Source organism: Podarcis pityusensis (genome assembly GCF_964106645.2).
Source record: "Podarcis pityusensis genome assembly, chromosome: 10".
Lineage (NCBI taxonomy): Eukaryota > Metazoa > Chordata > Lepidosauria > Squamata > Lacertidae > Podarcis > Podarcis pityusensis.
The window spans coordinates 45,021,020-45,034,640 of record NC_138035.1 but is presented as its reverse complement, the minus strand read 5'-3'; the positions used below and the strand labels follow the sequence as shown (position 1 = coordinate 45,034,640).

The window sequence follows — 13,621 nt, the reverse complement described above, 5'->3', positions numbered from 1 at the left end:
CCACAAACAAACCATGAGTACTAAACCAAGAACAAACCTTGGTTATGGCTCATGGATTGTTTGGAGATAGAGAGCAGAGAGAAACCATGAACCTGGGTTCAGACACAACTCTAAGCCAAACCATAGCTTAGATCCCAGTAGCACAGCATAAGTGGGGAAGGCACAAAGTGGAAATAGCTTTGACCCTGAGTACCAACATTCCACATGTTCTTCTTTAAACCATGGTTATGCTTAACTGAGGCTTCAAGTGACATGGGAACTGAGCCACCGATTGTCATATAGCCCTGCTTTGGGGTGAATAGCAGCAGTGTTTGAGGTGCATTAGCTTATAGGCTGACAAATTCTATATGCTCTGTGAGGCACTTTGAAAAACTTTGGCTGACAGGAACAGCCTACAGAAGCAATGAAGGCTGCAACCCACACCCTCTAGATGAAGAAATGGCTGTTTCATTTTGGTGATTCATACAGGAAGACAGCTGAAATGTTTTATGCTGAACGCAGCTTCAGCATCTACATTGTGTAAGAAGTATGAACAGCTTTAATATACTTACTGCATTTTGAAAATAGAAATACTGGCCTGGAGCAGTCATGGATGGGCTTCAGGAATACTAATTGTTTGTGTACATGAATAAGCTTATAAATGGTTATTTCTGAGGGCTTATTTTGCTCATCAGTGCCAGTATAAGAAAGGGTGGGTGAATTATTATATTACCTACACAGCCTGCTAATGTGTTCAGGGTTTGATGGAAAGTGCCTTTAACTTGCCATGAACTCCTTTCCTACTGAGCCACCTCTACATTTAAAGTAGGCAAAGAGCCATTACACTAATCCACTGTGCCATCATATCTCTGGAAAACACATGTAAGCAATTGCATTGAATATTCATATTTGATGCAAGATGTATTAAAATCTGTGTATTTGGCACCATATACAGCTACAGTTTTGGATTGGTGGCACTTTCAGCTTTGTTATTTTTAATTGTGCAAGTTTGTTATTTCAGTAAAGCCATCTATGCTGCTCATATTGGGATTTGGAGGGAGGGGAGGGCAGAGGGAGACAGAGAGACCTAACAGATTTGGACCTTTTTACTTTGTAATCCATGTAAAATGGCAGAAAACATAATGACCAGTCATTTCATTTGTTTTGTTTTCCAATCAGATCCGATTGTATGCAAGACCTGATGCCATCAGAAGAGGATCTGGGGATTATGCTCTAAACATTACTCGGAGACTAGTTGAGTTTTATGAAGACTACTTCAAAGTGCCCTATTCCCTGCCAAAATTAGGTAAGCTGGTTGAGAGGAACTGAAAGATCAGAGTATGGAAGGCTAAAAATAATGGTTTAGATCCTAATATAAGTTAACTTAAGGAAATAAATTTTCCCCATTCCCCACCATAGCCACACCTCTGGCGGGTCAAGAGTCAGGTCTGAACAATGTGGGATGGGATATTCAAGGTTAATTGCCTAAAATTGGGTGGATCTTGGCCTGATTTTGTAGGGTTCTCCCCTTTACACTCTCCCATATTTCTTAGGAGGGTCCCTGATCCTCCAGAGAGTTTTTCTGGGGGCAGAGTTGGATGTAGGAGGGAAGACAGGAAACTGCGCTTCTGTGAACTTCCTTGTGTTTACTTATCTTACTATCCAAGCCAGTGAGTGCTACATTCATTTTCTAAAAAGTTGAATGAGCTAGGTGGTCTACCTGTAGTCTTGTCTTAAACAACAATCAAATGGTATGGACCAATCAGGAACATTACACTTAGTTGTTCAGAGAAAGAAAGCATGCATATATGTTTGTGCACATGCTCAGAATACTGGGTCTCCCTTCCATTTGAGCTATGTTTCGTTGGCGCCTCTTCTATATAACTTTCCCCTCCTTAATCATGATAAATACTTTCCTGTAACTCTGCTTATTGAAGTGAATGACTCTAACCTTACTTTGCATATACCTAAAAGTATATGCGCTCTTCCTTTGTTCTGTTAGTACTCTACTCTCGTACGCTGGAATATTTCAAACTGTGTTATTATATGTACCCTCTTTAGAAACACATGGGACTGAGATCCAGAAAACACATTACTCAGCAGCTCTCTTTTTGATCGCAAGTGTTTTCTGATTTCCAACCACAGGTGTTCCTCCCTGGAATTCAGGTGCTTCTTCATTAAAGCACTAGCCTGCTGAGTAGCATCATTCTTAGCCTTGCAACTAATGGTGTGGCAGGAGATACATTAATTTATACTGTTCCAAGTGGGCACTTTATGCATTTTTAATAAGTCTGAAATTGTATTTCTTTCCCCCCTCTCTTAATTGTTTTGTTGCACGTAGTACTGTGTTAAAGTCAAAGTAGCTAACATGAGATTGGACTAACTCCAGCTTATTGCTTTGCCTTTTCATGCCTGTCTGCAATTTGTCTTGCATAAGTGTTTGTCATGAAAATATGATGCAAGTCGTTGACCTATGGGGTGGCGGAGTCTTTGCAAAATAAGCTTTTGATCTCGAGAAGGTAAAAGGAAAACACAGTATCTTTCTTAATGGGCAGAAAGGAAAGAATTGTTCACTTAAGTAATCTGAACATGGTAGTAGATAAAGAGTGGGTAATCTTGAAAATGTAATTTTCTATATATCTTTCAGTAAAGTGTGGTCTCTCATTTCAATGTATTTTCTAGACATGATGGATAGTACACAAGCTAACTTACAGACCACATTATATTTAATAGATGGTGCTGTTGGTAGCTGGTGGAAGTGTTATTTTCTCCCATTCTGGTTGCAGTTTTATTCTTTCTAATGGATTAGCTTGGCAGTTAGCTCTGGCCCTTATTTTCTTTATGTTGAGGTGGCATCTGTAGCTGAAAACACCTTTTACTGTTTCTTATATGAGTCTGGTGCACCAGCTCCTACTTCTCTCTAGTCACAGTTCTTTGTGCCCAGATAACATCTAGGTTAGAGTACTGCTGCCTTTGCAAATCTGGTATTGTCCAGATGTTTGGACTGCAACTTCAATCAAACCCTATCAAGACAGCTGTGCCGGATGGGGCCGATGAGAGTAGTAATCCAAAACACCTAGAGGGCACCATACCTTGGAAACTACATCTGGTTCAGGAAACCTGGAGCTAGATGATTAACTAAGGCTGGTCAATCAGAAGACACATCCTTAGTTTAAAAATAAAAATCATTGGATTCCTTTTTGTTTCTAGGTACAATTCAAAGTTCTGGATGTAACTTTTGAACCCCTATATGACCCTTAGAGCTGGGTATCTGAAGACCTTCTCCAGGATTGTGTAGAGCAGGCATGACCAAACTTGGCCCTCCAGATGTTTTGGGACTACAGTTCCCATCATCCCTGGCCACTGGTCCTGTTAGCTAGGGATGATGGGAGTTGTAGTCCCAGAGCATCTGGAGGACCAAGTTTGGCCATGCCTGGTGTAGAGGGATGGGAATTCAACAAATCTGAAGATAGCAATAATGATTGTTTGTGGGAGTAGCTTGACAGACTGACATCTTTCAGTGATAGTTATGCGCAGTCAACACTTCTTGCTGTAATACTCCTGTTTTGCTGAATAAATAACATGAGAAGTAGCAATGGGGTTTCACACTTTCGAAGTTTATTTCCACATTTATTTCAGTAAAGTACTTTACTTTTGTACGGCTGGCACAGTAATTACAGTGAAGATAAAACTACTGCTGTTTCTGTCTGGTTTGTGCCTGGGCGAAGAAAAACAGAGGCCTTCACATTTTTCCACATAGAAAATGTTGCTTTTGAAATGGATATTTAACCACTCCTGATTCTAAACCATCCACACTGTTTCTTTGCATGACTTCCGGGTTGGCGCCTCTGGCAATGGCGGATTTCGTCCGATCGGGAGGAATCCGCTCCGTGGAAAACAGGGTCTGAACCACCACGGCGAGGCGGAGACCCATCAAAAACCACAGGCGGGAGAAGCCTGTGGACATGGGATTCAGCCGGCACCTTTGCGCCCCCCCTACTCGCGGGGAAACCCGATTTCGGGGTTCTGGAGCGACGTGGGGTGAGTGGCGCGGTGCCTTGAATCGACTGCTTCTTTCACGGAGTGAAGCCGCATTGCTGTTGCCGGAGAGCGCTGACTTTTTCCTGTGGACAATTGGAGCTTAAATAACCGTCCGTGAGTAGAACGGAAAATTGAAATAAGAAATTTTTTTAAATTTGGCACTGAAGCGGGAAGGTCTAAACAGGAAGTCTGCCTTCCGCTTTTTGTAAATAGATTGAAGCAAAGACACGGCAAGCTAGAGCTTAGAAAATCGTTGTAAAGGATCAATTTTCATCATTTAAAATTACTGAACCTCCCTTGGAAGCAGGAGAAGAGGGGGGAACTTTTTCTGGACTGATTCAACTTGCAGAAGACAAGTAAAGAAAAGCAATTCTCCACCGTCCTGAACCTGGGAGCGGGGTGTCAGGACAGACGTCTTCGGGAATTTCATTGACTATAGACAACCGTTTTTGACAGATAGTTAAAAGAAGAGAAACATATTGATTCCATTGTTCCCCTTCGCATCTAAAAGGAACAAAATATTGACAAAATATCTGAAAAAGGAAACTTTGTTGTTAGATTTGCTTTAAAAAAAAAAAAAGGAGAGAGATGGATACAAATAGAAGTTTTTCCCCCTAGAGGGAGCTTGTGAAACTGTTATTAAATTCGAACTGGGGAGCTTTGCAGCTGCAATAGATTAAGATCGTGGGAACAGACTCTGACCTTCAGCAACAATGTATTCGGAGGCTCTGGTGTTGGCCTTTTGTAAGACAAGTGCTTTATTGGAACAGTTACATGAGAAGATGGATTTGATGACTGTTGGGATCGGAAAGTTTGGACAGGCAGTGGGTACTTATATAGAACCCACTCAGGAGTTAACTCAGGAGTGTGATTTGACAGATCAGATGAGGGAGGAGGCTGTTGCTGGACCTAGTGAGGCAGAGATGGAGGGAACTGTGGCCCAGCAGGAACATGAGTTGTTGGACTTGATGAATGAACCTGGAGAAAGCCAGATTTGGAGAGACAGAGTTCTGTTTGGTTTGGAGATGGGGGGCTGGATAGACCCCCCTATGCAGGGATGTTTTGACCTTTCAAGTCTGGCTTTGGGCTGGGAGGCGTCCGGGGTTGTGCGGGCCCTTAACTTTGGAGGTACTTTGAAACATGTTTTTAAATACCATATGGAGTTCAGTGTTGACTTTGGAAAAGGGGGTGATCTGTCGAGAAGGGACAAAAACATTGTCAAGCTGGAGTCTCCCCGAGTGAAAGGAGCAGAAGACAAAGTAAAGCACAGGTATAAATATGAAGAAGATCTGCGGATGGGACATGGAAGAGATCCAAGGGCCTCGGATATAAGGTTACCAGGTTGATGGACTAGATGGATGGGATAGAAAGGACTGACAAAACCCGAGACCAGGAGAAAGAAACGTTGGATGAAGATTGGAAGAAAGTTTTAAACAATTTATTTAGGAAAATTTTGTAAAAGTAAAGAGTATTAGAAAAATGTTGGAATGAAATTATTTGGCTTTAGCAGAAATGTTAAAAAGAATTATGTAAGAATATGTTATGGTTAAGAGAATTTGGTATAAATAAGATTCAAGTTTTAAGTTTTAGGGCCTTTTATGGTAAGATAAGGTTAAAATAGATTAAGGTAATTTAATGACAGAATATTATGAAAGATGGAAAGGATTTGCTGAGATAATTAACAACTAGAATACAAAAAAGGGAGGTATGAGGAGGTCGATGAAACAAGGTAATGACAGTTAATGATTTGGGAACATTGGATTTGTTTTTAAATTTTTTTGTCTATTTTTGTTTTTTGATTTTGATGTATTATGTGTTTTGTTTTTTTCTCTTTTTGATCTTGTTTTTTATTGATTCGTATTGTTTAAATGTTACTTGTTTTTTCCTTCTTTTTTTTCTTTGTTTCTTTGTAATCTTAAAATTCTCAATAAATATTATTTTTTAAAAAAGAAAAGACTCTCTGTAAAGCATTCCTGGATCCTCTGGCAATAAGTTGATAATAAGCCACTGTTTATTAAGAAATAAGTGGAGAAAGAAGTACTGTTAATTAAGCCCAAATATATCAGTAGTTATATAACAGAGACGGGGAACCTGTGTTCCTGCAGATGCTGTTCGACTCCCAACTCCTATTAGCCCCAGCCAGCATGGTCCAGTGGTCAGGAATTATAGCTGTCATACAGCAATATCTGGAGATGAACAGGTTGCCTACCTCTGGTAAAGCAGGACACTAATAGTAATGTACAGATTTTGTACTCATATGAGGGAAAACCCCACTACTGCTATTACTACTATTTCTTCTTCTTCTTCTTCTTCTTCTTCTTCTTCTTCTTCTTCTTCTTCTTCCTCTTCCTCTTCCTTTTCCTCTTCCTCTTCCTCTTCCTCTTCCTCTACTATACTTCCAGAACCCCTTGAAAGTTGGTATGTCCTAGTGACCAGTTGGTATGTCCTAGTGACCAGAGTACTTTAGTCCTATTAACTTGCTATGAATAACTACCATCAGTATTTATTTGTGTTTGGCATATTTGTTCTGGTTATTTCAGGTTGTTGCAGAGCATCTTGGGATGTTTCTACCTGTCACTGTGCACTTACTTTAAATTCTCTCGCCTTGCAAACACTGCACTTGTCAACAGATCCTTTGCGTGTTCTTGGTCCTTTTTGTAGTCCTTGGAGGAATGCAGCTGTAACTTAAAAGTTTGCATAGTTTGTTTGTTTGCTTCCATAAACTGGGCATGTTTAAAGTAACTGCACATGAGATTTATGTGGCACTTCACACACCTGCTGTCAGTCATTGTAAGTGTGTAAATTGTGTGCTCTACTTCTCCAATGTATCTGTTAACCAAAACCATATATGAGAATTCACTAAAATTGGGGACTTCTGGGTTGGCGCCTCCAGGCAATGGCGAAATTCCTCCGATCGGGAGGAATTTGCTCCGCGGAAATTAGGGTCTGACCGCCACGGCGAAGGCGGAGACCCACTGAAATCACAGGCAGGAGAAGCCTGTGAACTTGGGATTCGGCTGGCACCCTTTGTGCCTCCCCTACTCGCAGGGAAACCCTGATTTGGGGATCCGGAGCGAAGTGGGGTGAGCGGCGCGGTGCTTCGAATTGACTGCTTCTTCCACGGAGTGAAGCCGCATCACTGTTGCCGGAGAGTGCTGACTTTTTCCTGTGGACAATTGGATTTTAAACAACTACCCATGAGTAGAACGGAAAATTAGATCCTTAAATTCATTAATTTGGCATCGAAACGGGAAGGTTCTAAACAGGAAGTCCGCCTTCCTTTTTTGTAAACAGACTGAAGCAAAGAAGTTGCAAGTTAAAGCCTTGGAAAGTTTATTTTTGTAAAGGATTAAATCTCCATCGGTTAAAACTATTAAACCCCCCTTGGAAGCAGGAGAAGAGGGGGAAAATTTTGGACCTAGTGAGCCTGCAGGAGAGAGTGAAAAACCAAATTACCACTGCTCCGAACCTGGAAACGGGCTGCCAGAAAGAGTGACTTTTTTTTGACAGCTAGCTAAATAAGAGAAATATATTGTTTCCATTGTACTCATCTGCATTTAAAAAGTAGGAAAAGAAACTAACTTTATAGTTTAAATTGTGTTTGAAAGGATTGATACAAGTGGAGACTGTTTCCCTCTAGAGGGAGCTTTTGAAACTGTTACAAGTGGAGCTGGGGTTTTTCCAGTTGCAAGATAAGAACTGTGTGAAATAGAGACTGACCTTGGACTTTAAGAATGTTGACAGAAGGAGCCTTAGTGACTATATTATGTAAGATAAGCTATCCGTTGGAACAGCTCCACAAGAAGACGGACGCTATGAATACCAAACTTGAGAACTTGGGACAAAAAGTGATTAATTTGGAACAAAAAGTGACCATTAATACAGAAATTGTTCAGGATTTGACACAGGAACCTACCTTGACAGGACAAACTGGGGAGAAGACGAAGAAGAATGTTGGTGTTGTTAAACCTAAATTAACACAAGTGGAAGCCCCAGTCTTACAGAGGCAAACTGAGGACTATAAGTGGAGGCCTTTTATGAATGAATATAGAAAAAGTCAGAATTTGAAGATTGGAGCCCTGCTTGGATTGAAGAAGGAAGGTTGGATAGACTCTCTCATGCAGAGATTTACTGACCTTTGGGTCCTGAATCTGGGTCAGGAGGTGATTGGAGTTGTGGGGTCCTTTGGATCTGGAGGAGCCTTGAAACAGGATTTGAGATATTGTATGGACACTGGTTTTAGCTGTGGAGAGTTGGTTGGTCTGTCGAGAGGGAATGGGGGCATGGTTGGGTCGGGGCCCCCCCAAGACCTGCACTTCAGCACCCTCAGCATCAAAGAATATGAAGAAAAACTGCAGAAGGGACTTGGAAAAGATTTAAGAGCCTCGGACAGAAGATCTCCAGGTTGATGAACTATATGGAATGGACGGAAATGACTGGCAGAATCCGAGACCAGGAGAAGAGATGGTGGTAGAAGATTGGGAAAGTTTAAAGTTTATATATAGAAATATTGTAAATTTAATGAGTGTTAGAAAATTGTTGGATTGAAACTTTATGGCTTTAGCAGAAATGTTATAAGGAGTTAGGTATAAATAAGTATTTCAGTATTAATGGAAAATAAGGTACAAAATATGTTAAGATATTCATAATGATAAAAACAGAGAAAGATGGAAAGGAATTGCTGAAACAAGTAATAGAAGTGGAATACAAAAAGGGAGGTGAGAGGAGGTCGATGAAATAAGGGAATGAAAGATAGAGTAATGAAATGGTATGGTATATGTTTTTAAATTGTTGTTCTTTTGTTTTGTTTAGTTTAGTGTCTTAAGGTAGTGTTTTGCATTGTTTATTGTATTGTTTCTTCTTTTCTCTCTCTCTCTCTCTTTTTTCTTCTCTGCTTTATCTTGTCTTTGTCTCTCGCCTATTTTCTTCTTTTTCCTTTTCTTGTAAGTTTTAAAAGCAATAAAGATTATTATTATTTTTTTTAAAAAAGAGAATTCACTAAAATTAATAGCAGATAAATATAACTCTGGAATTCTCCAGTGTGAGGTGTGCCTTTCATTTTTATTTTTTTTAAAACCATTGTTGTTCTAGATGCAGGGTTAAGATAAACAATCTAAAATGGCAACTAGTTATTTCTGTAAATATTTATGTGGAAGAAATTGCCACGAGCTTTACCAAGATAGTGTTTGCTTGTAATGATAAGCCAGACTTTCTTGCTTATCGTGATTTATTGTGAAAGAGCAGCATGCTGTTGGATGCTGCTAGGTCACTGCTGCTTCAGTCTTCCCCTAGTGCGAATGGAATAAACAATCAGCACATCAACAATTAACCGCGGCTTAAGGTTGTCTCTTGATTGTGGCTTGTTAAGAAGCAGCAACAAACCGTGTTCTGAAGTACAGACACATAGAGAAGCCAGACTTCCTGATCTGTTTACTCTGCTTGTGCCTGGGGCTGTGTGAATGCAACCAGTGTGTTCAAACATATTGTGTGTGCCTGTTTTAGTGGTGTATAAATAATGTTTCAAAATAAATAAATAATGTTCTGTTAATTGAATCGTGCATACTGAAATTATCCATGGATGAAATATATCCATGTGATATGTATTGAAATTCATGAAATCTCGACCCAGAAATGATTTAGGTCAGGTAAAAAAATAAAGCAGTTCGTCCATTTCACTTAAGAGAAATAGGTAATTGGGGAATATTAAGCTCTTTTTGAGATTCATACACACATTTTCTCAAGATTACTGTATAATGTTAGAAGGAACTGACTTTTTTTAAAAAAAAAAATAACAGCCTTATTTGGCGTTCTTAAACTAGGATTTAGTAGATGGGGGCAGGAAGAGAGAATTTGAAAATGAATGAAAACATGCAGGAAATATGTTTCTCAAATTATTATAGTGAAGTTAAGCGCAGACTACAGATTTTCTAATGGAGTGACAAGAGACTGAAGCTATGCATCAGGCACTCTGTTGTTTATGAGTTGTTTTGTCATTAACTCACTTTTAATAGCCTCTTCTTAAATAAGTAAGTAAGTAAGTAAGTAAATAGATGTTTTCTTCCCCCATGGTACACACCACTGCACATGCTCCCCCAGAACCCTTCTTTGGTCCCTGCCAGGTCCTGTCCTCTTCTCCCCAAATGGAACTTAGGCTTGAAGGAAGCCTTTTGTACATGCCTGTACATGTTTGCATGGCTGTGCATGTGCAACTGTGGAGCAGGCAAATGTGCCCATGGGTCAAAAAAGTTGGCAAACTCTGTCCTACTATTTTCAGACTTCTTCCCCTCCCCCTGAGCTTTGCAAATCTTTGCTGAGCACATTATGTGAAAGTAAGAACTATGAGCCAGTGACAAGAATAACATAAAACCTCTTAGAATAAACCCTGGAGTAGTTATTAAGTTATAACGTCAAACCAGACGCATTTTGTGCAGTGTCAAAAAATTGGTGGCAGTGTGAAATAAGTTTTTGTGCAGTTGGGCATATGAGATTTAATAAGGAGCTGGGTAGTTTCTTTAAAAAAATAGATAGCTGAGAAAAGATAAAAAGAAATAGAAAATGAAGATGAATACTGGTTCATTTGAAATCTTCATAAGCTTATATAAATAGTATATTATGGCTCTAACTACTTGACTAGTCAAGCCATTTATGGACTTTGGCATTTATTGAACTCTGTTTTAACACTGTATGTAAGTATGCAGCTGTTACATACCAGCACAAAGCAAACACAAAACTGAATATTACACAGTTGTGCCATGGTACCTCCTTTCACATTGTGCTGAGTATGTTTCAATTTATTTGTTTCATGCTGATCAGACTGTCAACACCTGGGATTGAGTGTTTTGAGTTGTTATGCTTGCAAGCCTCTGAAGAAAATCCCTTAAAGCACAACTGCTGTCTTGCCGTGGCCATATTTTTGGTCCTCTGCTCACATATTTTAATCTACAGAAGCACTGATGCCCTGGGATCCCATTTGATGAGTGGTGGCATATTGTGATAGATGCAGATGTTCAGTTTCTGAATCAACTGAGAGTTTGTTTCCGTTGATGGACTTCAAGGTGACATTTGTGTAGGTGAGATGCTCAGCAACAGCACTGTGAAGCTTAGCTGCCAGAAGAAGGACCGTGAGCACTGTGACATTTCTGTGTGGATCAGATAATGCAAGAAAGTGAAACAAATGGAACAGTGTCATCATCTGTGAACATCACCTCTATTCCTAGAGTAGGGAATCTCCCCTACTCTAATGAAAGTTCGGTCAGATCAAGTTTTGCAAATAACACCTTGTGAACTTCCTCCTGGTTTACTGAAGGTTTCAAAAGGCTTGCCTTTGAGCAGCAGATCAGAATCAACTTCAAAATGTTTATTCAAGAACTCAACAAGAGAGTCAACCACTTCATTATAGACGGCACAAACATCTCTCCTATCAGATACACATATGGTTGTATTCCTTGTTTGTGTGCTTTCTCATCAGCTGAATTCCTTTCAGCATCACAGTTCCATATGCCTGTGTAATAGCTTAATCCTTGAAAGCATTGACACACCCACCAATCAAATGCTGTGCTTTCAATGCCAAGCATTTTGATTTTGTTGATGTAGTCAGCTAGGATTCACCCTGAGTATCATAAAGAAGCTATATTTTTCCATGGAGTCAAGAGAAGGCATGCAGGGAGCTTCAGCAAACTATGTAACGATGAGCTTACAAACTTTAGAAATTACAAAGATCTTCTCTCTTATCCCCCTTTTTCTCATCAGTTCTTTTAGATAGTATATACAAAACATTGTTACAATCCACTTAAGATCTTATTGTCAAAGGCGAGGTAAGAGAAGTTATGAGAGGCTAGAGAGTTTTCCAGTTTTGACAAATTCTAGAAGGAATTTGGCGTGTGTTTCTCCTGGGAACCTGCCATTATGCACAAGTAAATTTGCATTCACAAGGGGCGCAGAGGGGAACTGCCGAAGATCCTGAGGAACATGCATGATAAGAAGTTCATAGAGAACTCGGGACACAAGCCCATGACACTGACCAATAGAGGGACTGCTCTGCACAAATTAAGGTGGTGCATTTTGTAGTGCGACCAGCCACTATTTACGCAAAGTATTTTCTTTTAAGTTTTCAAAAGGTGGGGAGGAGGCAGGAGCTCTAGGGCCCAACAGCTCAGGAGTTGATCCTCATGGATGACAACACCATGCTGAGGAGCTGCAAAAATTGTGTGGGGATGCCTTGTGAACAAAGTTAGAAATGTTTGAAATTTTGAAATGTATGAATTTTTCAAGTCTTTATAGCTCCTGATCTTTTTCAGTAGTCTTGTCCTACTTTCAGCCACCAGTGATGTCATCATGCTTGTATATTCATCCTACTAGACAGAGTAGATTGTGGGTTAATTTGGCTGCTTATTTGATTTTCCCTTCCTGGAAATGTCGACATTTCAGGGCTCAATTTGGGTTATGGACTCAGGACAAAGATCTCACAAATTCTTAAGACAGCTACTGGATAAGGTTACACTTAAAGTAATACAGTATTGAACTGCAGGGTGCTTTTATGGGATATCTAGAGTATTCTGCTGAGCTAGGTTCTCACAATTTGCATAGAGATGCATTGACATTTTATTTAATTATCTCGGGTTAGATTATATTTGTCTAGCTAGATTCAGTATCCATTTAGGAGGATTGAATAAATTCAAACACAATATGGATGAAGTACTTTGGGAAAGTGTAAGCTGAGGTTTATATTCTGCTATTTGACACATGACTGAAAACATACATTGTTGCTTTACATGGAGTGTCTGTAATCTCTTGGGAATGCTTTATTTGTTTCTAGATTGGGCAAATGCCTAAATTCAAATGTGACTAATTTTATCATCTGAAAGTATCTGACCTTAAAATTCTATTACCCTGCTCTGTTATGAGTTCTCTTGCTTGATTTAGGAGAGTAACCTTTCTTGTAAAGTTGCCAATAATTTTTTTTTGTCAATTTACCACCACCATTCTTCTGTAGTGACTTCTGATGGTCAGATATTGAGGGGAAATAATAAACCTGGCTGCAAAGCCCAGTCCATGGAAAGGCAAAAGTTTAGTGCTAAGCATAGTAGTAGTGACAAAATTTGATTCAGTTTGCACATTTATTTTTATTTTGGTTCATTAAATTTGTATACCACCCTTCACCCAAAGATGTCAGAGTGGTTCAAACTATAAAAATACAAAATAAAAACACAAAATACATCATAAAAATAAGAACCAGAACAAAACAAACCAATACTCCCCCAACACATTTAAAAGGACATAGAATGTTAATTAGCCCAAGGCTTGGTTGAAGAGGAACATTTTTTCCTGGTGCCTAAAGATGTATAGTGATGGCACCAGGTGAGCATCCCACAAATGGGGAGCCACTGCAGAAAAGGCCTGCTCTCATGTTGCTATCCTCTGGACCTCTCATGGAGGAGGCACACCTAGAAGGGTCTCTCAGGATCATATAGGGAGAGGCATTCCTTGAGGTATTGCAGCCCTGAACCGTTTTAAGGCTTTATAGGTCAAAACCAGCAGTTTGAATTGGGTCCAGAAACTAATTGGCAGCCAGTGCAGTTGGGCACTCTGCACCACTGAGACT

The 13,621-nt window shown here is 39.8% G+C and overlaps 1 protein-coding gene across 2 annotated transcripts in view; it reads left to right on the top strand.

Moving 5' to 3' along the window:
* Window positions 1-13,621, top strand: part of TRHDE (thyrotropin releasing hormone degrading enzyme) — a 201,660-nt gene that overhangs the window by 51,649 nt on the left and 136,390 nt on the right. For both annotated transcript variants that reach the window (XM_080971159.1, XM_080971158.1), the window contains exon 3: window positions 1,159-1,285. In XM_080971159.1, coding sequence (XP_080827285.1) covers window positions 1,159-1,285 — 127 coding nt within the window. The remainder of the gene's footprint in view (window positions 1-1,158; window positions 1,286-13,621) is intronic.